Below are 22,360 nucleotides of genomic sequence, written 5' to 3' on the forward strand. Positions count from 1 at the left end.
GACTGTGAATATAGGTAGCAGGGATATGACATTTAGCTGCATTATGTTCAAAGAGATCCAAATATAAGGTCCATGAGAAAAATCGGTATGCATTACAGTGACCAAAGATAAAACATAATTAAAAAGACAAAACAAAAGAAAAACCACCAGAAAGACATTTGGAAAGAAGCAAGGACTTCTTATAGGGAACCACTGGTTTGATGAAGGTAGTAGAGAGGCAATCAAACCAGAAGCAGAGCACTTTTACATCTACTATATGTTTCAGAGAACTAGCTCTTACTCAGTAAAGCAGCAAAGCTAAAATAAATGTAATCATTATCATTTTCCTCCTGGTAAAGGATAGTTTCCGGGGGTGAAATCACCTGGAACTTGGAGATGCTGTAACTAAACAGCTAGAGATGACCAAGACCACCAAAAGCACTAGAGCTTACTTAACAAGTACAAATTGCTAGAGGCCATAAACCTCCAAACAGCAAGGATCTCTGTTTCCTAAAACTTTGTATTTTTTTGTAAATCCAGTATCATTGCTTTGGATACTGCAGTGGAATCTCATCTCAATAGCCACAGGGCTGGAACAGAGTTTGGAAAAATGTCTTCCCACAGAGCAGCCTGCTTTACTGTCCAGAGAAGCAACTCATCATCTCCCTTTTCCTGTATTCCTTCCCCCTTCACTCAGAAACAGCAGCAATAGCTGTTAAATCAATCCTCTAAATCTGCCACACAGAGCCATTGGGTTGCCATTAGCAGGTAAAACAGGGAGCCAGGAGGGCTCGGAAACACACTGGTGCGCAGTGAAGAAAACTACACTGGCAAACAGTCATCTGTTGAACACAATGCCACGAAACAAGAATAGGACACAAAGGCTCCTGCCATTTCGCAAAGAGATCCACACTTCATCTGGTGTTATCAGGAGAGCAAGAGAACAGCAGCCATGAGATGCCAAGAAAAGCATCTACTTCCATCATCCTTTCATGCTGTCAGAATTAAGAGCAGCAGCTCTCAGAAGCCATCCCTTCAATCTGAGGGAAATTCATACAGTAGCTAATAATCGTTATTTACAAAATATTTCTGTACGGTACAGGATATTATATTGTAGGATAGAATTTTGCTGCATTACTAGGAGTACAAATAAGGATTTTTTATACAGATTTCTATCCAACGTGATTCTATGATCTCTTTAAGTTGCAGTCATTGTTTTGTTTTTAAGCTACTGTCAAATTACCTTTCTTATTCCTAGCACAGCTCAAAATTTGGCATCTTAAATAAAAAGTAGTTATCTTCTAACAAATTTATTTCAATTGCACAGGTATTTCATTTCTTAGTCTATTCCACTCTATTCATGATTTCAAACTCTTTTCCTACTCCAAATTTCCAACGAGACTTTCTTCTTTGCTGTGTCTTTCACCACTTTGATAATTATCAGTCAAACATGTTCAAAAATTACATACACATTATGTACAAGAATACAGCCCAGCTCATGGACCCTATCTGTGGTGAGGACCTTTCCATTTTCCAGAGCCAGCACAGCTGACCAGATGAGCCTATCCCTGTGGAAAGAAAAACTTGAGTGCAGAGCTGTATTTTATGCAGAGGAAAAGTTGTCATCCCAGAAGACAATGATTCACGTGTATACACTGCACAACAGCAGAAAAAGTATAGAGGCTGTTAGAATTAATATATTGTGGCCTCACTAATTTGCAACCTCAAAAGAATTTTAAAGGCTACCAGAACTATTTAAAACAAAACATTAAATCCCAGTAAATGCATGCACTTTTTACTTCAAAGACTACAACTGTTAAGTCTAAATTTACCAACTTAAGCACTGACTCTGGCATTGACTTTACACCATTCTTTCATTAAAAATTAAATTTCATTAAAAATTAAAAAGCTTTGAGGCAAATTCTATGGATACAGGGGGCTTTGTGTTCAGTTCTGGTCTATTCACTACCTCTATTTCATTACTTAAAAACCTCCACAAACTCTAGTGAGTCTTCAAGACCATCAAAATTATGGTCACATACTATGTGACATGGTTACATACTGAAGAAAAGATAATGTCAGTAAAACACATAAGAAAAACATTTTCTTGCTGTAAAATATGGCTACAGCCAAATCCAAGAATTATGCAAAATAAAAGTTAAGAGTATAACAAATACATGTACTTTAAGAGCAAGCAACTTAAGTCAGTGACAGCGTTATAACAATTCCATTTCAATTTGCCCCTTTAAAACACAAAAATCAGATTCTTAGTTCTGCCATCCTGCATGTATGTGCACATTTCTTGACTACCAAAAGAATATTCACATCATGCTTACCAAATACAATTCCTTCTACTCAATTATTCATTTTGGAATCAGCTATTAAACTCAAAGGAAAAGCTAGTTAGACATCAGCAAATAAAACTAATTAAAATTTATTATAGAATCCGCGGGGGGGGGGGTTAATACATTTTACAATGGATAAAAGTTCTGATTAGTTGAAAAAAATTAATCCACAATTCTATTAGTGTCTCAGTCAACATAATCCTTTCCATCTCTTGCATCAATATCAGAAGCACCTGCAACAGGTATAACTGGTTTCCAAATCTCTTCTGATAAACAGATTTTACTCTCACAGTTTACTGTTCAAGGGCCTCATCTCACATGAGACTAACTTCAGTTGTTCTCTTTCTTCCTTTTTTCCACAAGTTGCCCTCTAATATTCTCATCCAAAACATATACTAAAATCATAGTTCAGAAAGTGGGAGCTGATATCATTTAGAAGATCAAAACCTAATGAAAATCAGGCAGTGCCTTCCAGACATACAGGCCCAGTGGAGGTCCAAAGATTAGTGTGTCTTGAGTACAGTAGCTGTTACTCAGTATGTACAGCTGAAAGGTTTACTTAAACTTATTTTTAAAGGTGTTACTAAAGAAATAGTAATTTTAAAGATAATACAAAGCTATAAACAACTAGGATGAAAGTGCTTGAGTAAAAATGGTCAGGACGTTTCCCTGTACAAAAACAATGTACTTAGCCTTAGCACTTAGCCTAGGACCAAAGACAGATCCTAACCTATGAGGACTATTCTCATGGAAAACAAAAAGCCTGTCTATGTCTCAAAGGGAACAAGCATGAGGAGAATACAACAACAACAAAAAAAAAAGATACTGGACACAGGACAGTATGCTGCTCCTGCCTAGAAATGAACAGAGGTGCAGTAAAGCTTCTATGGTATTACGGACTGCTGAACACCCACATAAGCCTTTTTTTTTGTTTGTTTATATGCTGCTCCAAGTGAACACAAATATAGCTTTTTAATAAAATGGTTTTAGTCACCACCTATCATGGTTACCAAATTCAACTGCGTGTGACATTAACTTGCTTGTATAATTTAACTGTATAGATTATGCTTGCATAATTTAATACCATGAAACTGCTGCTACTTCACTCCATGTGGAAATGACGCCTACCACCTGAAAGTGAAGCTCTGCGAGTTGAAGAAGAATAGGCTACAGCTTGCCCAGCAACATAACAAGGCTCCATAAGCATAACAAAGGTAACCATAGAAAGATAAACAAAAATCAACAATTCTGTACAGCTTGTTCAATAAGCATATAACTGATTCAAGAAGCCCTTAAACATACAACTTTGGTAAAGGAGGATTATTTGGTACACAACGTGAACAGTAAAATTTCAGAAACATAATTCGATAGGGAACTATACCAGAAGTCCTAAAGCATGAAAGACGATCTACATTTTACTTCAAGTCATTGTACTTAACAACTACAACCTTTTAAAATAGTGCTTTCAATCCTATCAAGACCCACAGCATATTCTTAAAAAGAAATGCAAAGATGAAAGGTAAGAGAACAACTGCAAACACTAAAGCTCACTCCTTCAAAATCCTGTGTGCTAATCAACATTTGAATGGGGCAGGTAGCAGGATGACACCACCGCTGACCTCCATGCCCTTCAGTTTCAGAGTACAAGTTTCAAGCAGGTTAAGTCCTTATTTGCAAACTAACGTAGGCCAAGCGCAGGCTCCTGTAATGGCCTGTGGCTGTGTATACAGTTTACCTCTAAGCTTGGTCCCTGCCAGTCTCAGGCCACAGCAGCTGGCACTTTCTCAAGCAATGCTGAAGAGACCAAGCGTGCCAGAAGCTGTCCCCATCCACAGTGTGCAAAGTCTGACCATATCCTTCTTAAGTGTTTAATTGTTGTTGCTTTGTTTGGGTTTTTTTCTCTCCTTTTGGGAGCAGAAGGAAAAGCTACTGGTGGGCATGTGGATATCAACTGAGACACAGAGGCCACCAGGCCTCAGGTCCACAGATTGCTTTCTGGAATGTTTTATTTTGCAGAACACACGTCAGCTCAGAGACTGTACTTCTCTTTGTGATTCACAGATGCACTTCAAGGGGGAAGGCTGGAAGCAGAGGTCACCAAATTGCAGGCAAAAATTTCAGAAACAAAGGACAAAACACGTGTGAACTGCCACCAGTGGATCTTTCTGTCCAGAGTTTACATGAGTAAAGCTTCATAACCAAGAATATTACTGAAAATCCCAACCAGATACTTTCTACATATAAGGATAACACTAAGAGCAACAGAATTTTCTAATACATCTAATACAAAAGGAACATATAGTAGGGATTCAAATTTTCTTTACTATTTATGCTGCTTAGTAGCACTTCAGCTTTAAGACAGTAAGTCTTTCATACATTTTACCAGTCTCAAGTAAAGCAAAATGTGGATTTAACTCTGAAAATCCTACGCATTTTGAAATAAATGATATTTGCTTGTTTCCAGTGCAAATTCCAGACAATACTAGATAACGTATTCACCATGTGCAGTCACTTTCCCAGGACAGATAGATATTAGTTAATAGGCTTAATTTACTTTCACTGAAGAGCCTTAACAATTAGTCTAAATACTACACTGAAAACTCTACAGATGACCACCCTTTACTGTCAACTCTGCTGACTTTCCTCCTCATGGACAAACTATAAAAATACAACTGCTTCCAATTTACATTGATTAAAAGTGCAGTTTTAACAGATTTGCTGAATGCCGCCTGCCACATCTGCTGCAAAGCAGTGACATTAAATATGGACTTGATTTAAAAAAGAAAAAAAAAAATAAAATAGGGGTTTCCAACTGAAGTTAATTTGTAGTCACACTAATCAAGCTGCAAGTCATGTACTCAGAATGCAAAACCCCTCCTGGACAGAGGGCTGTTCTTGGTAACTGACAACAGCTCCTTCCAGAAGAGTGCACTTGGAAAGCGCCTCAAAATGTTCATGTTGAAACTTGATATGCCAGTATCACTGCAGATTAGCAAGTGTTTCACACAAGTTCCTTACTCACCTTCATCCTTATACACAAGCATGGCCTACTTCAACTTTTATAATGAAAGATATGTTAAACCATGTTATCAGTAACAAATCATTCTGTTAAAACTAAGTCTTAAATCACCACATATTACTATTCACAAGTTGCTATGATACACTTACATACTTTACTCCTCAAAGATGCACAGTAAACCAAATTTCTTATAGTGTCAAATTCACAGCTTACAACAGTGAATTTGAAAACATCCTGAAAACATCTACCAATAAATTAAAAACAAAACAAAACAAAAATCCCTGATCTAGTATTTATGTTCTCTGATGCATTTTCTAGGTGATGGCAGAGAAGCAGGGAAGTACACAGTGCTGAAGCAATCCAGTGTACTCCCTAGACTGACCATTCACATCTGATGCAATTCTACACAACCACCTCTGCAGAACCCAAGAGAATGACTATTTCTGTCTGCCTTCGCACAGCCCATATCACTGGCATATCTCAATAGTTCAAACAGGTCTTTACATGTGCTAGCTCTAACTCACATGATGCCGACGTGCCTGAAACCCTTTCCTGTCCTAAACACGGATGGCATCTGTTCAGGCATGTAATCCCAGATCTTTCCTGTTCCGAAGGATACCCTGAATTTTCATCTGGCAGTTATATCCAATTACTGACATAACTAATAGTCACAACTGAATGCCACCAAATGAGTTTCATGTGTTTTCAACCTGTTTCTGCTTCTGACCCAGGAAACGAGCATGCCCCTCAACTGCCCATGTGAAACACAATCCACATCCAATCTAAATTGACATTACTCTTGATTTACTGTGACTAGTCAATAAAAAGGGGCTGCCAAAATCAAGACCCAAGTGTCAATTTATTGGAAAACTTCCTAGATTTATGATCTAATGTTCACAGTCTGTGGATATCTGGCTCTGTGTTTCCTGCCAGCAGGGCCTGCTTGCCTCTTAGTATAGCAACTGCACAGATGCATGTACGTCTCAGTGTAACAACTGCATGATGGCTAGGTCCTATGACTTCCAGGGTCAGAAATCTGTGATTTTTAGTGCTAAGCAACATTACCCCATTGGGCATGCCCATAAAAGATGTTTCAATCAAAAAAAAGTAATAAAGACAGTTCAACTGATTGCCCATTATATACTTTTAACCTTCTCATTAGTGAACAGAAAATCCTGACATGTCCTGCTCTTAATGAAGTAGCACTTTGTTGGTAAAGGCCACATAAGCAGGAGCTAAATTCTTTGCTAAATAACTTCTTACTGTGCAGTAAGCCAGACCTTCATCTACTACATTGCTTGTAGATCAACACAAACTGCTCTCTGGTATAAATTCCCTGATACCCTTAAAAACACACGGGATTTTCAAGATGACCCACAGAGCACACATGAGCAGGTGCACATCCTGAGTCATACTGGAGCTTAAATGAGTTTACAGGCTTCTGTAAGGAGTCTAAAGATGAAGTCTGTCAATAAGAATACAGTTGTATGGAATACGACTACATGGCCTTGATTAAGGGAGCGATATTTGCCTTGTATGGGATACATGACAAGAAAATGGAAGTAAAGCTGTATAAAAACACAAAGACCTTTACCGGAGCAAAAGCTTGAGCAGAAATCCAAAGAGCAGTAACACAAGGTCTTTAGAATCTTCAGGTTTTGTAATGTTAAGTGAGAAATTAAAAAAATTTAACTAAATTATGTGTACATAGTAATCAGTACAGTGCTGGTGTCCTCAACATAAAAAAGACATGGAACTGTTGGAACAAGTGCAGAGGAGGGTCGTGAGGATGATCAGGGGACTGGAGCACCTCCCATATGAAGACAGGTGGAGAAAGTTGGGGCTGCTCAGCCTGGAGAAGAGAAGGCTGCGTGGAGACCTCATAGCAGCCTTCCAGTATCTGAAGGGGGCCTATAGGGATGCTGGGGAGGGACTCTTCATTAGGGACTGTAGTGATAGGACAAGGGGTAATGGGTTAAAACTTAAACAGGGGAAGTTTAGATTGGATATAAGGAGGAAATTCTTTCCTGTAAGGGTGGTGAGGCACTGGAATGGGTTGCCCAGGGAAGTTGTGAATGCTCCATCCCTGGTGGTGTTCAAGGCCAGGTTGGACAGAGCCTTTGGTGACATGGTTTAGTGGGAGGTGTCCCTGACCATGGCAGAGGGGTTGGAACTAGATGATATTAAGGTCCTTTCCAACCCTAACTATTCTATGATTCTATTTGGCAACTACATGGTGACAAAGTCAAAATAAAAGCTAGGAAGTCAGGTTAGGAAACACAGATTGCTGATATTCAGGTTGCTGGCAAAGGATGTTTCTCAATAGCATTGTATAATAGGTAGCCAAAAGGAGGTCATGACCTAACATGCCACTCTAATGTAAATATAACAGATTCTAGAGACACAGTAAATATTTATCTTCACAGTTAAATCTGTGTTGAAATATTAAGAACATATTATATAAATGTTCCTAGGAGTTCATAAAAACAAAGCCTACAGAAAATACACATATATATTCCATGTGAGGATCTTTTTATCTACAATTCTACAATGATGCCCCAGTACTATGAGGGCACATATTAATAAGATAATTACATCAGGACTGTAAACCCACATCTTTCATAAGTGAAGTAAGTGCCATCATATCTCTGAGCAGCTGAGGTGCCCAGCACATGAAACACATGACTTCCTTTAAAACCAAACTTTGAACTTTCGTCAGCTTTTGTCAATAAAAACACTAAAGGAAAGAAACTCAATCTCAACACAACTCAAATCTCATGTTCCAACACAACTCAAATCTTACTTTATCAAGAATCCTTCCCCACCCAGAATTACATGACTATTAGCACACTGCCTACATTTAAGCTGAAATTTATTTCTTAACACACTACTCGCAGAGAACAGCTCAAAAGAAAGAATCTTTGCAAAAATTGTATCCATGAGCCTCCCAAGGATTTTGTTTGTTTACTAAGATCTAATTGCAAGTGTCTATTCCAGATTTGTTCTGATAGAGTAACAATTCAGAACAGTCAATTAACTGCTGTGTACTCTAATCATTAAAGTGCATGCCATGAAATCCTAGATACTCATTTACCCAGCAAGCACTCAACTTTTTGATAAAAGGTTCATTCACACGCTCAAATTTAACATAACCAGCTATTAGTTAAGTCTGTATTCATGTTTCCTTGCAGACAGCAAGCCAGCAGCTATTGCTTTGGTCTCAAAATGAGAACAAGAAGACTCATTATCAGGGTAACACATTCCTTCAAAGTAGACTACTGGACTGAGAAGCTGAATAGAAAAGATGCAGGGACAGATCACATCATCTCCATTTATAACCTTATTCTACCAATATTTAAAGTCTCAAAGCCTGTCACAGGTGGAGATAGTAACTGGGAACCTTCACATAGTCCTGATAAAGGAAAATCAGAGTCTGAACTCTTGTCATAGGAAGGGAATTTAGAGTAGATAGGTAAAGAAAAGAAAAAGCAATAAAATAACACACATAAATGGAACAATATCCAGCTCAAAATATATCAACAACATACTTCACTATCAATCCAGACATGAGAAAAATAAAGGAAGGCTATTCAGAATCTATATTCTTTAATGTTACTTTAATATTCTTCAGAACTACAATAAAGTGATATTTTATAAGTGACAGAGCATTGTAACACTGAAATGTCTTACGCTAGATTACCTCATCTGTTACCACAGACATTGTAGCCAAAGAAAAAAAAAAGAAAAAGAAATCAGCTAATTTTTAGGCAATAAACATTCTTGTCATTCATTATAGGCTTTTAACCATATTCTGTTAATTCTCAGTTGGTTTTAGACATCCTCTTGAAAGCTGCTTTACAATCTGGCATGCAACACTACATAAAGTAGTTGTAAAATATTGACATTAACATTGTATTTTGCATCTTGTTATGTCTGACAAAAACAAAAGACCAGATGTTTTTGCTTTCATATAAAAATAGATTAGCTATACAATTTAAAAGATGTCCATGACTTAGTTAAGTAGAGAGCTTGAGCATATTTCTTTTATAAGAAGAAAGTGCATTAACTGTAATTAAAACAGACATCAATCTAGTAGGTAAATGAAACAACACTTTTGTAACATTTATGGTTATTTAATGGACTTTACTGGGTCAATGTTGCTGAAATTTCATCTGTTAAAAGATGCTACCTATGTTTATCAATTAGTTTTAAAAAATAAATATTACTGCAGTTTTTTTATACATTTTGAGATTATTATATTGAAACTAGAAAAGAAAGCTATTCTACTGATTTATGTCAGAAATAAAGTTGAGATTTTCACTGCTAACTCAAAACACACTACCTGAGGGATTCCATAACAGTTCATAAAACGTCTTTGTTTTTAAAAGGTATGGTCTGTGGTATATATTTTCTATGAAGAAACAGAGGAACACATGTAGCATCAGATGTGTGTACTTTAAGAAACTCTGGAATGTGAAATCTAAAAGTCCAAATAAAGCAGGTGGTATAATTTGGGGGGGAGGACTGAATTTGAGTTTAATGACATTACCAGGTTATCCTACCAGACTAATTCTCACTCACTGCATGACTTCAATGAAGCTCTCAGTCCTCATGCTGATTTCGATTTAGTTCAAGTGCTATTTGATGTGTTTCATCTGGAGTTTTATTCACTTCAAACTACACTTCATTTAACCAAGCTGCTGCTGTACTCATTTGTTTTTCTACTTTATTACCCGCAAATTGGTGTTGCTTAGTTTAGATAAATTGATGGAATAAGTTAATCTTATATAATTATTTCACACTGTTAATAAATAAATAAGCTTTAGAAAGATAATCTATCACAGGGAAAAATGTGAGCAAACTATTAAAATTATTTTAAAATATGCTAGACCACAGTAAGTGCTGGTCTTAGAAGATCTGCTAGTAAGTGCTGATAGATCATTTGCTATTTTAAGTCAGGACCACTCCCCTGCCTCCAGACCCCAAACTACTGTTTGCTTTTATTTCTCTATGTTATTAGTCTACCATGCTCTATTTTCCAGCTGGGCACACATTGTAATGCAATGTGTTTTTAAGAGAGAGAAAGTGAGCAAGACAGAAAGCATGAGAGAAACAGAGAATGGCCGAGAAAGGGAGAGAACACTAGCCCAAGACCATGCACACAAGAGACAGGGCATGACGGCAAGCATGCAACAGCACATGTGGAAAAGTGTAAGAAACTAAGCATGAGCAAGCAAGAGATTGAGTGCAACAAGCACAAGCACACACAAAAGAGAGCACAAGGGCACTCATGAGAAAGCACCAGCACTTGAATACCATAAACTTGTCAGATGACAGACTTTTTCCAACTACTTTTCATCTCTAAAATATTATTTTTGTTTTGCATACCTAATCATGGGTTTTATAATGTACTAAAGAAATTTAAGATTACCACCAAACATTAATTTATTTCTTCAGTTTACTAACAAGGATCACTGACCAGAGCTTAGTGTTAAATGTCAGGTAATGTCAGGAAGGGCTGTCAATCCTACCAGAGTACCGAAGTACTCTGATTAGTGCTGATTATGGGTCATCCTGGTAACATCTACTATTTTTTAGCAAACTGCCATAACAGAACACCAATTAATTTGAAGTAGTTAATACTTTTCTAAACTATTGATGGAAAATATGAGAAAGTCAATTAGGCTGCTACCACCTGGTGGTGTGCTGATTATGCTAAAAACCTCATATTTAACAGGGTATCACAACGTATGAGACATAAACTAGCATATAAACTTTCACAAACAAATGTTACAAGTTAGCTATACAACACAGTGTTTGAAGCCAAAGTATTTAGCACATTAACCTGCTTTTCTGTTATCTTATTCTTTTATGTAAGATTCTTTATATGGATTTAGTCATAATGTAGTCTTTGAGCAGATAGCTACTGCTCAAAATGAGGGATAAAGAAAACTAATGTCCTGCCCAAAGTACTGCCAATACACATTTTCATTAAAATACTTTTTATAAATACAATTTTTAATTAATAAAAACTATTACATACTGACATTAAAGTTTACAAGATTTAACCTGTAGAGATGAATTTAAAACCTGAATTTCTGTGGCATTAAAGAAAAAGAAAATTATACAGCTCATTTCATAAAAAAAGCACAGAATTGTTTTCAGAACCTGATCACAATGTTAAAACACTTCCAACTGTAATGACCAACAGAAATAAAAGTCTAGAAGAGACTGTCTTTTTGCAGGGTTGTGGTGTTTTGGGCTCCTCCCCCACATTTTTTGCTTTTTATTTGGTTGAGTTTAAAACAGTGTCCAGGTTTCAGCTATCCTTACAAAGAAATTTGTTATTCATAACAGACTTAACAGGAGAATATGGCAGAAGAGATGGCAAAGTTAAGGGATTTGTAAGGAGCCTGGTGTTTTTAAATCATTCATTAGAAACCCCAAAATAACTGAGTACATTACTTAAATAAACTGTATATGCTTAATGCTCACCAATATTTGGGAAACTTGACCAGCTTGCCATAAACCGCAGTACTGAATGAGGGAATAACTGGAACAGGGATGCAGTACAATCCTTTACTGTCCAAAGAAGTCAGTGCTGCTTGAAAACCAAATATCTGAAACAAATTGGGTTGGTCAAAGGGTATACTATTGCATGATTAGATTACTTTCAATTTACTTTTATAATATGATACACGCATTTTTAAATACACTCAACTACGACATAAACTGTGCATTATTTTTAGATACTTTATTTTCCCCTCAAACACAAACATAACTACCCAAATTTACGTAAATAAATGTCACAACAAGAATGCATATAAAAAGTATCTTAGAATCATAGAATCATAGAATAGTTAGGGTTGGAAAGGACCTTAAGATCATCTAGTTCCAACCCCCCTGCCATGGGCAGGGACACCTCACACTAAACCATCTCACCCAAGGCTTTGTCCAACCTGGCCTTGAACACTGCCATCTTCTTCACTCAAAAAATAAGGGTTAACTGTGCTCTGAATTTAAAAAAAAAAAAAAGCCAATTTATAATTTACTAACTAGAACACATTATTCGATATCCTTTAAACTGCAAATTGCACATTGCCTTTCATATAAAATAACTAATTGTTTGTAATTATAAAAACATGGACCTAAAAAAGTGGTATCTAACGAAATTAGAAGCTTAACAACCCTTTTTTCGTATTAAGAGCATCTAAAGAAAGGTTCAACAACTATTCTTTCCTCGTTCAATCTGGAAAACAAATGGTATTAACTTCTTAACATGATGTATCACGATTCACGTAAGAACAGAACACTTTGGCCTTTATTAAAGCTAGCAAATAAACCCTATAAAAGTCAAAACTGAAGGCCCCATTTCGCAAACACTGATCAAACAACTGGTAAAAACTTTCTGAATAGAAAAAAATCCTCTCAAACTGAAAAATATACAGATGATTTGCAATATTGCCATCCCAATCACTTTAAATGAGGTAAACATGTCACCCAGAAAGCTTAAAGCTTGCCATAAAATCCTGAGACAGAATCTGTTTTATGCAGGTAGTAAGAATTTCATCGTTTAACTCTCTATTAAGAGATCAGCACAGAAGTGAATGGATAATTGGGAAAAAAAAAAAAAAGAAAAAAGTAAAATTAACAGTAGCAGTAGTAAATATTTACATTTTAGTAGCACTCAAAAGGTTTCAAACAGCCTGAGCACATCCTAAAAGGTTGGAAGCCCTTTTTTTAAAACTCCCCTTGAGATTTCACTTTTTTGTTCTACTAACATCTCAAAGCAATTTTTCAGTAGCTTCTTAATCTCCAACCTCACAATAAAAACTCTTCTCATATAATGGAGCTTTAATTGACAACATTCAGAGGTTTTTCCTCTTATAATGAAAAAAAAAAATTGGTAACAGTTTTTGGATGCACACCTTCACCATCATGGTTTTGCTCTATCAATACTGCTAGAAGTGATGTTTTTTCCTCATAACATCCCATAAAGCTTCTAAGTGTAATTCACTGACATCTACATATTCTATCAGCACTATCCTAGAAGAGGGTAAAGGCTTCTTTCCAAATTATTTTAACTCAGCCTTGCCACAAAGACCTTAGGGCTTCATCTGCATAGTTCCTTTTTGTGAAGTTCTGTTCATGTTACAAAACATTTGGCTCAAGTCAGAAGCAGCAATCCCAAACAATGACATTCTGCAAAACATGTTCATTCTACGTCCTTTCAGATAAGCTGAAAACCTTCTCCCAAGAACCCTGCTAACACTCAGGATTATCTATACTTGTATTAACTTTTTCTCAGCACACTGCAGTAAGAAACAGATCTCATGCCTTCTTTTACCTTCAGATAGCAGTGTGAGTAACAGTAATGGAGCAGGTTGTCAGACGGTTGGCCAAGGCTGCTGACCTTATGCACCAATTGCTCGGCATACATCGGCACTGAGTGCTCCAGGTTAACCTTATCCACCAAAATTCGGATGGAAGGTAAAGGCCGCAGGGGCTGGAAGCTTGCAGCATTTAACTGGCCACTTACATTCTAAGGGAGAGGAGAAAAAAAATGCAATTATTATGCTAATATGTACTTTCTACCATATTTATATATTCTTGCCTTCCCACACACTCAAGGAAATCTACATGTAATAAAGTGCTTATAGATACCATGGCCTTACAGTCATTATAATATGTATCTTTACAAAAACATTTCTTCAAAGTTTAAAATATATGTATAAATTTTTATCCAGAACTGTATTGGTCATCAGTGTCCAGGTGCTGGCAGCGAGGGAGCTGCAGGGGAGGGGGGGGCCTCTGTGAGGGGAGACCAGAAGTTGCCTTGTGCCGGACATGGCCAGTTCCATCACAAGGTACATCTGAGCCCATCAGCACCTCTGTGGAAATGTATTTTAAAAAGCTAAAAAGAGCAGACAGGCTGAGAGGAGTTAGGGAAAAAAAAAAAACAAAAGTGAGAAACAGCAAGGTCAGAGAAGGAGGGGGAGGAGGTGGTGTCCCAGGCAGAGGAGCAGAGATTCCCCTGCAGCCCATGGAAGAGACCACACACAGCAGAGCAGACCTCCCCACTGCAGCCTGTGGGGAACCCCACACTGGAGCAGGTGGATACACCCTGAAGGACCCTGTAGCCTTGTGCAGAGCCCACACTGCAGCAGACTGTTCCCTCAAGGACTGCATCCTGTGGGAAGGACTCACACTGGAACTGGAAAAGAGCGTGAGAAAGATGGAGTGGCAGAGATCAACAGTTATGGACTAACCACAACCTCCCTGTGTTGTGGGCCTGAAGATAGAAAAGTCAGGGAATGAAGGACTGAAGTTCAGCCTGTGAAAAAAAGGGGATGGGGGAAAGAGTTTATTTTGATCCCTGTCTTTGTTTCTCACCACCCAAATCTATTTTAATTGGCAATAAATTAATTGTCCCCAGGTCAAGTTTGGTTTGCTTATAACAGTAACTGGTAAGTATCTTCTCCCTCATTCATGATCTCAACCCATCCTATTCTCTCCCGCTGTCTTGCTGAGGAAGGAGAGCAGGACAGTGGCTGGGTGAGCACCTGGCAGCTGCCAAGGTCAAACCACTACAGAAATATGCAAAATTGAAATATTTTGTTCTATAAAATATTTGCTTGCATTTTTATCCTTTCAAAGCACTGTCACGAAATGTGCTGATCTAACCTTTACACTGTCATATATTATTATGCATTCACAGTCATGCCAGACACACCCAGGAGCAACCTGCTCCACTTGGGCTTGCTTTGAACAGGACTTTGGACTCTTGGAGATCACCTCCAGAGATCATTTCCAATCCAAATTACTTTATGGGTCTAAAACCTGTATTAAACTTGCATCAAATTAGGACAATAAGTTGATGTGTGCATGATTTCCAATCCAAAATTCAAAATTACTATTTTGAATATGCTTGGCTTCACCCATTATAAAAACACCATCTGTCCATGCCCATAAGGTGAAAAGCACTGCAATCCACTGGGCTACTCCAGGCTGAAAGGAAATAATACTTCCATTAGGCACCCAACATTGTCCCATCCTTTAACACTTACAAGCCTATACCCTAATACATCAAGAGATAACAGATAACCAGTTTCCTCACTCCAGACAGCAGTCTAAATTTTAAAGATACACATCCTTAAGTATACTTACTGAATGACACATGCTTAACATTTTATATATGCTGCAGCCTAGAAACTAATGAATCAAGTGAAGTATTAGTGTATATATTGTGTGTATTTCGATTCACCAATGAATATGGCTATACAAGCACACTGTAAGAAATACCATAAATGGTTTTGTCCTCTGTGCTCTTGCACATACACAATCATAAATCACATCAATATGCTGTAAATAAGCACATTCAGTAAGAAAATACAGCACAAGTCGGTGTTCTCCTAGTCAGCATGTATCTATTGAGTTATCAAGGTCTTCATTCCTTCCATCATCTAATACTACTCAAATCTATCTCTAAAACACAAACAAAAACCCCACAACTTTTTCAAATGGTTTTCATCTTTCTTACAGATTAAATGCTTCAAAAATACAGTTACTTTCACAACACCTTCAATTTATACATGACTCGACAAGTCTAGCTAGTTGCTGTACACAGCACTTGTCTTGGGTATCTGAAGTTAAGGCTCCTGGACACTGAACTGATAAGCAATGTATCTGGCACAGTGAGAAAATTTAAATGAAATAGCACACGTTGATATAAAGATCTGAATAAGTATCTGTGCATACTTACCTTCTCACCCATGATTATTGGTATCAAGTGGTCTAGTAAATTGAATTCTGCCACAGGGATTATAACTGTACACTTAAGAACAGTGAACGTTGTAAGTCGAGTGGGAATGTATTCCTCCAATGATGCTACCTCTTCTGAACTTGGCATAGCTCTATTTCCATCCACAATATCTACAATAAATCAAGATTATATATGGTTGATTAAATATACAAAGCATATCCTATAGTTGCTGTTTCAGAAATGGTTAGGGACTAGCAAAAAATTGACAGCTTCCCCCATGCCTTTTATATTTAATAATTTTATCCCACACTGGTTCTAAGGCTAATGCAACCATAAGTGGATTTTTCTTCCTTTGAAATCTGAATAGTTCTTTCTTAGAAATTAATCTTGACAGTTTACCATTGCTTGTTTCCATGTATTTTTACCCTACATAACTAGTATTTCAAATATATACATACCACCAGGGACACTTTCTTCTCTAAGACTCTGAATTTAAGATAGAGTTGCCAATGAAATAAGCCCTCCTTAAGCCCTCCACGGAGGCTTGTGATTGAAACAAATGGCCTCCAAAGCATCTGAAATTATCTCAGAGGTATTTCCAACATTGTGGGGGATAACACAATTAATTTTATCATTTAGATTTTGCTCTTTGGACTCATAAAATTCCTTGACATATTTGGAGTTCAACTATTTGGAAGTCACACCTTCAAGAGCACTGAATTTAGTCTGGTTTAATTCTGTATGTATGCATATATGCAATAGGAGCAAACCTGGCTTAGTTCTGCTGTATGGCTCGTATTCATGTTCCAGAGCACAAACTATCATTTTCATTATCCGATGTACTGCACTGCTATCCAGTCGAAGACTGAGTGGGCCCACAATGAGGCATTTTGTAGACATCTCCTGAACATTTCCAAAATCTTCACTCTTTGCTGAAGAAATGTCTTGCTGATTCCCAGAAACTATAAGAAGTTTTAGAAATGACAACAAATTATACCAAACAATTGGACATAATAAAATTTATCAGCTACTTTTGTTTCAAATCCTGTGATCACAGACTTATAAGTACAGAGAAAATACAACAATGCAAATTGAACACATAAATATACTGTGACTGGTTTAACATGCTTAAACAAACATTATTCCTTTCAATGCAGAGCAAACAGGGCAAGATCCTGCCCTGCCTCCAAGCACAGCACAACTTAGGAATGTTTCCATTAATTCTGCATCTCTAAGCTTGTGATTCTCTGAGGTGTCCAGACTTCTGTGGCAACTTACAGGTGCCAATGACAGCCGTGCTGTTCAAAACCTTCTAGAGTTTATCACAAAGATATCAATCCCAAACAATCATGGAAGAGGTGTGGTGCAGAGACACTACAGATACGGCCCTTTCAAATGTTTGAAATGCTGGTACCTGGGCTAGAATAGCAATGAAAATCACACACAATTGCACTGTCATAAACCAGACTGACAACTGAAGATAAACCCTTCCTCTCATTCACTGATTAGGTAAAGTATGGTCAGTGAGAATAAAAAAAATCTTTAATTATTATGTCTCAGACCATTTTTAGAAGGACTACCACAGAGAATCTGGACAGCACATACTCCTTAGATAGCACAGTACACCATAATCCACCTGGTCAAAGCTGTGACAAAGAAGAAAGCCAGGAAAGGTACAGCCATTGCCATGAAATTCACCCTGGTTTCCACAATATAATACACCTGCAATTGCAGTGATGTCCCTTTGATAAGCCCTCCTTGTACTCACGATCATGTCATGACACAGCAACCAAAGACTGTGTAAGCACTGGACTGACTTTTCCCTGATGATCCTTCTCAACGGCAATATTTTTCAAGTGATTTGCAAGCTCTTACCCAACACAGATCTTGTACACCTACTCAGTGAAAGACAGATCCCATCCCTTCCTCTTTTCACCAATATGCCTTGTATAAATCAACCTATTTCCTTCGATAAATCAATAACCTCCTGCTTTCCTGTCACAGTTACAAACTAAACACACCTGTAGAGAACTATGACCCAAAACCACAGGAAAATCTGTCAATTCCAAATTCCCATTATACCATCTTCCTCACTTACACAATCTGCCTCTACTAACGTAAACAGCAAGACAAGCTCGGGTTATCAGATTGGGCAGTGGGAAATGCAGCTGCTGCAGACAGCTGACCTACCCACTTTGTCAAAGCGATGCAGGATCTGTCAACTTCTGAGTAGCTGAGGCTTTGTGGTTAAGCAGCCTGGCATGGTGTGCTTCACAACTTCAAGGTAAATCTTTGAAATCAAGTGGAAGAACTTGTTTTACTTCCAGTTGCCTGTGAGGAACCTAGCTGTCTCTCACCCTTCAGGGGACCGCTTCCTTTTCCCATCCTCCTTTCCTGTACTAATTCAAAACAGTGTTTAATGGTGGAAGTGAGCTTGGGGAAAAGGTAGAAAAGATTGGCTTTTTTCCCCTTATGATTGAATCATACTCCATAAAATGTTGTTGCTTCTAAGGACTGTTGAGGAGAAAGGTTCTGAATAAACCAAGACTATGCTGAATTTAAAACACACCTGCCCTAACATTCTGTAGACTCAACAGAAGAATTAACTTGGTCCCTAAAAACGCAACAAAAGTTGATGATGAGAGCATTTATAGCCACTGCTTCCCTTAGTGATTTGTTTACTATTTCTAAGAAGAAAAAGGAAACTAGAAAAAAGAAGAGGACAAAAAGATACTACCTGATAAAATCTATTCAAATCTTCAGATGGAGCTGAACTTACAACCTTTTTAACAGATCCTGAAAAGGACAGGTTTTTTTTAAAAGCCAGCATCCAGCAGGCTGACAGGGTATGCTTTAATTAATGTCTAGCTAACACACAATTTTGTGTTTCCAATTCTATACAGTATCTAGTTCAGATGAATGCTACCAAGAAGTCTAAAGAACATTATATTACATTACATTAAAAATATCAAGGTCAAAAGCCTTTAGAAGTAATAACAGCCTACCTTTTCAAAAGACTCACTTGTATATATTGTATGTATATGAATAATATACTGAAATGACAGAATTTATACAAACGACTTTCTGGAATAGTTTCATTTAATTTTAACTAAGACCAAAGAGAATGTGATAGAAAACCTATTAATTCCACAGAAGTAGATGAGCACAGGTTACTTTTGAAACTTCGCAAACACAGAAAGGAAAATAATTTCTGTTCACTGAGTATTCAGCTCTCAATAAACCGTATGTCTAACTGGAAAAAATTAAAATCTTAAAATGAGAGTGCTGCACAATAAACTTGCCACCAGTACAAGACGGGTACACATTATGAAGAAAATGTAACTTCAAAAGTACACCCCATTAGGCGCATAGGTCATGTAAATCAGTGATGAGGGAACAGATAAGCTACACAATGTTCCAAGGAAATTACTGTTTTGCACTGAAATACAAAGCAGAAAATAGAAAAATAAAGTTGGAAGGGAAGGACGGGAAGAATTCCAAAATCAAGACTACTGTTCAGGACTATCTGTCCTGTTTTCATTTAAAATACTAAAAGTGATTAATGCATTTCTGTAAGTGACAGATGAAACTCCTGAGGTTAATGTTATCCAGGAGGCACTTGTGGTTTAATCAGTAATCCTATGCTTCAGGAAAGGTTAAAGGTACAAAGAATGTGTCAAACCAAAATTGCCTTGACAGATAAAAATCTTACAATCACAGTAACTGCCTCCTATAACTTAAGTTGGGTTAGTTTTTTCAGGGGAAGGTGGTGTGCACTGATTGTAACTTAAACGTAGTTAATGTCAAAACAAGAAATAGTCAAATGCAAACTTTTTCAGAAATACTTTAACATAGACACCACATATTAAAAATGTAGCTAGATTTACATTGTTTTCAAAATCTTGAGGGTTTTATATCTTCATTATAAAGAAATAATTTACACCTATTTGTTCATCTTCTTTTCAGTAACTACGTACTTGACTTGCAGTACGGAAAAATTAGCTAGAAAACTAGCAGAAAATGTCACATTTGCTTTTCTGAAGAACAGAACTATATTTGAAAATTTAAGATTTTAAGTTCCTGATTCTACAACCATTTAAACCATTAATTTAAAAATTATTACTCCATTCTTTTATGTAGTCAGGTAGCTGAAATTAGAGGAGTTATACTGAAATAAAAGCACACAGCAGCCAAGCTACATTTTGTGAGATGTCTTCTGGTGAGTGATGCAGAAAGTAAAAGCAAAGGCCCTGACAAAATAGACTGAAAGAAAGAGCTTTCTGAGCTCTGACAAAATAGACTGAAAGCAAAGCTAAGACGGGGAAAAGACAGTCAGAAAATACCAGTAGCCTGGCCTGAAGGTTAAAAAAAAATAGTAAAAAAGTATTCCTGAGTTCAGCAATTTCTGAAAAGGGTCAGTTACAGTCAGGAAAAGCTGTACCATTATACATTACATTACACTCCTCGTGCATTCAAAAAAAAAAAGACAAAATACTGCACAAAATCAATTTTTCCTCATAATCAAATAATCTGTGTGTTAAAATTTCTACAACAAAATACAAAAAGGGGATAAAGCTTACCCTACATCTTCAACTTTCCTACAGAAATTAAACAGTTATTTCCTTATTAGAAAGAGAAGTAGACTGCAGAAGAAGTTTGACTTTGTGTACATTTTCTCAGCTTCACATCAAACCCACAGTACAGAGAGGAAAGCCTCAGAGCCAGGAAAGAACTGTTAATTTACCTAGTGTATCCCTCTACTATCAAAGGCAATAGGATCACCTATTTCTTTTTATCAGCTTTACATGATCCATACCCTAACCAAACTGGAAGTTTTTCTTACTTACTCCTTTTAAACTTAACATCCAACAAGCCCAGAAAACAAAAACAATTAGGAGTTGAGACTTCTTACATGCAAAAAACTCCAGATGAGTTGGACTAGGTCGTAAGGATAGATAAGAAGTTCAGTCACAAAATAGCAAGAAGTTCCCAACAGATGTCCACAGAAGTCGGCTTCATGATAATAAACACTTAGGTGGGGAAGAAAGGATTGTTTAGGCAATAAAACTGCAGAGCAGCAGTTGTAGATGACAATCTTCCTGGGGGCAGGGGGAAATCACATCGCAATTCATGATAAAAATATCCATATAAAGATATATACATACTAATTGCTGACACATTAACTCATTTGTCCTGGCTTCTATGACACTCACAAAAGTAGATATACTTACTGCATTAAACTGCACTGTACTGTATTGTCTCAGATTTAGAAAAGAATTTGTAGGAAACTCAAAAATTACTTAGAGCTAGCCAATATCTATGTGTGCAAGTTTTAGGCTAATATTTGCTCGCAACATTGTTCAGACATGTATATTTAAAGATTAATTTTCTCATCCTTGCATTTTATTTCACAGAAGAAAATTACAGTCCTTTTTCATCTTCTACTCCAAGTAGATGATCAACTTCATTCTTCAACCAGGGTCTCCTAGAAGAGCTTTTCCTACCCCACCCCCAAAGTCAACAATGACAACAATTAAAAAAAAAAAAAATTAAAAAAACATAGTTTATGAATTCACCACTACAAGAGAATTATGTTCAGTTTAGCAACTGACTATAAAAGATATCATTGTGATTAGTTATGTAAGTAATTAGGCAGGGAAAAAAAAGATCATAATCAACAGCTGACCAGAACAGCTAATCTCAACTATATCAATGAAGATAAAACCATTTCAATGAAGAACCTGATGTTAAATGTAAGGTAAGTTAGAGGACAGTTGGTCAAGGACCAGCTAGGCAAGAAAAGTCTTTGTTTCTATTATTTAACATGGTAAACAGAGACAAAAAGGTACCTTTGCCACCGGTGCTTTCCATTGTGTACAAGTAATCCATGTAGAAAGCCCCAAACCTCTGCATTCCAGCTATCTCTGTGTACGTCTCCTACCAACAAAGCAAAGCAAACAAAGAAAACGTTGTATAAGGAAAGAATCCTGAGATTACCAACCGATAGGCTGGTATGAGTGAGATACATTCATGTTTGGATTTGTGCATCAACACACGGAAAGGCTTATCAAAACAAAGGACAGAGGTTATCCCCCAAAGAATTCACCTTCCAATAGGTAATGTAACTTCTATTTGAGGCCACACAAAGGCACATCCATAATTCCAGTGGACATGCCGACCAATTCATCAATAACAACTAGTTAATTAGTAGCTTTAATGGAGTAAATATTCTTCACTTGACCTCTTGCATCCAAC

The 22,360-nt window shown here is 37.0% G+C and overlaps 1 protein-coding gene and 1 long non-coding RNA gene across 9 annotated transcripts in view; one reads left to right on the forward strand and one right to left on the reverse strand.

Annotated features, from left to right (window-relative positions):
* The window catches only part of VPS13B (vacuolar protein sorting 13 homolog B), a 439,567-nt gene that overhangs the window by 355,681 nt on the left and 61,526 nt on the right, over positions 1 to 22,360 (reverse strand). For all 8 annotated transcript variants that reach the window (XM_062627313.1, XM_062627314.1, XM_062627315.1 and 5 more), the window contains 5 exons: positions 21,955 to 22,042; positions 16,876 to 17,067; positions 16,106 to 16,275; positions 13,691 to 13,885; positions 11,839 to 11,963 (listed from right to left, as the gene is read on the reverse strand). In XM_062627313.1, the coding sequence (XP_062483297.1) occupies positions 11,839 to 11,963; positions 13,691 to 13,885; positions 16,106 to 16,275; positions 16,876 to 17,067; positions 21,955 to 22,042 (770 nt within the window). The remainder of the gene's footprint in view (positions 1 to 11,838; positions 11,964 to 13,690; positions 13,886 to 16,105; positions 16,276 to 16,875; positions 17,068 to 21,954; positions 22,043 to 22,360) is intronic.
* LOC134168047 (uncharacterized) lies at positions 4,170 to 6,187 on the forward strand. Its single transcript, XR_009966388.1, has 2 exons — positions 4,170 to 4,256; positions 5,662 to 6,187. It is a non-coding gene; the product is annotated as an uncharacterized LOC134168047 (long non-coding RNA).

The sequence above is a fragment of the Pezoporus occidentalis genome, unplaced genomic scaffold, assembly GCF_034315485.1.
Source record: "Pezoporus occidentalis ecotype Australia unplaced genomic scaffold, CSIRO_AGI_Poc_V1 ctg3, whole genome shotgun sequence".
NCBI lineage: Eukaryota > Metazoa > Chordata > Aves > Psittaciformes > Psittacidae > Pezoporus > Pezoporus occidentalis.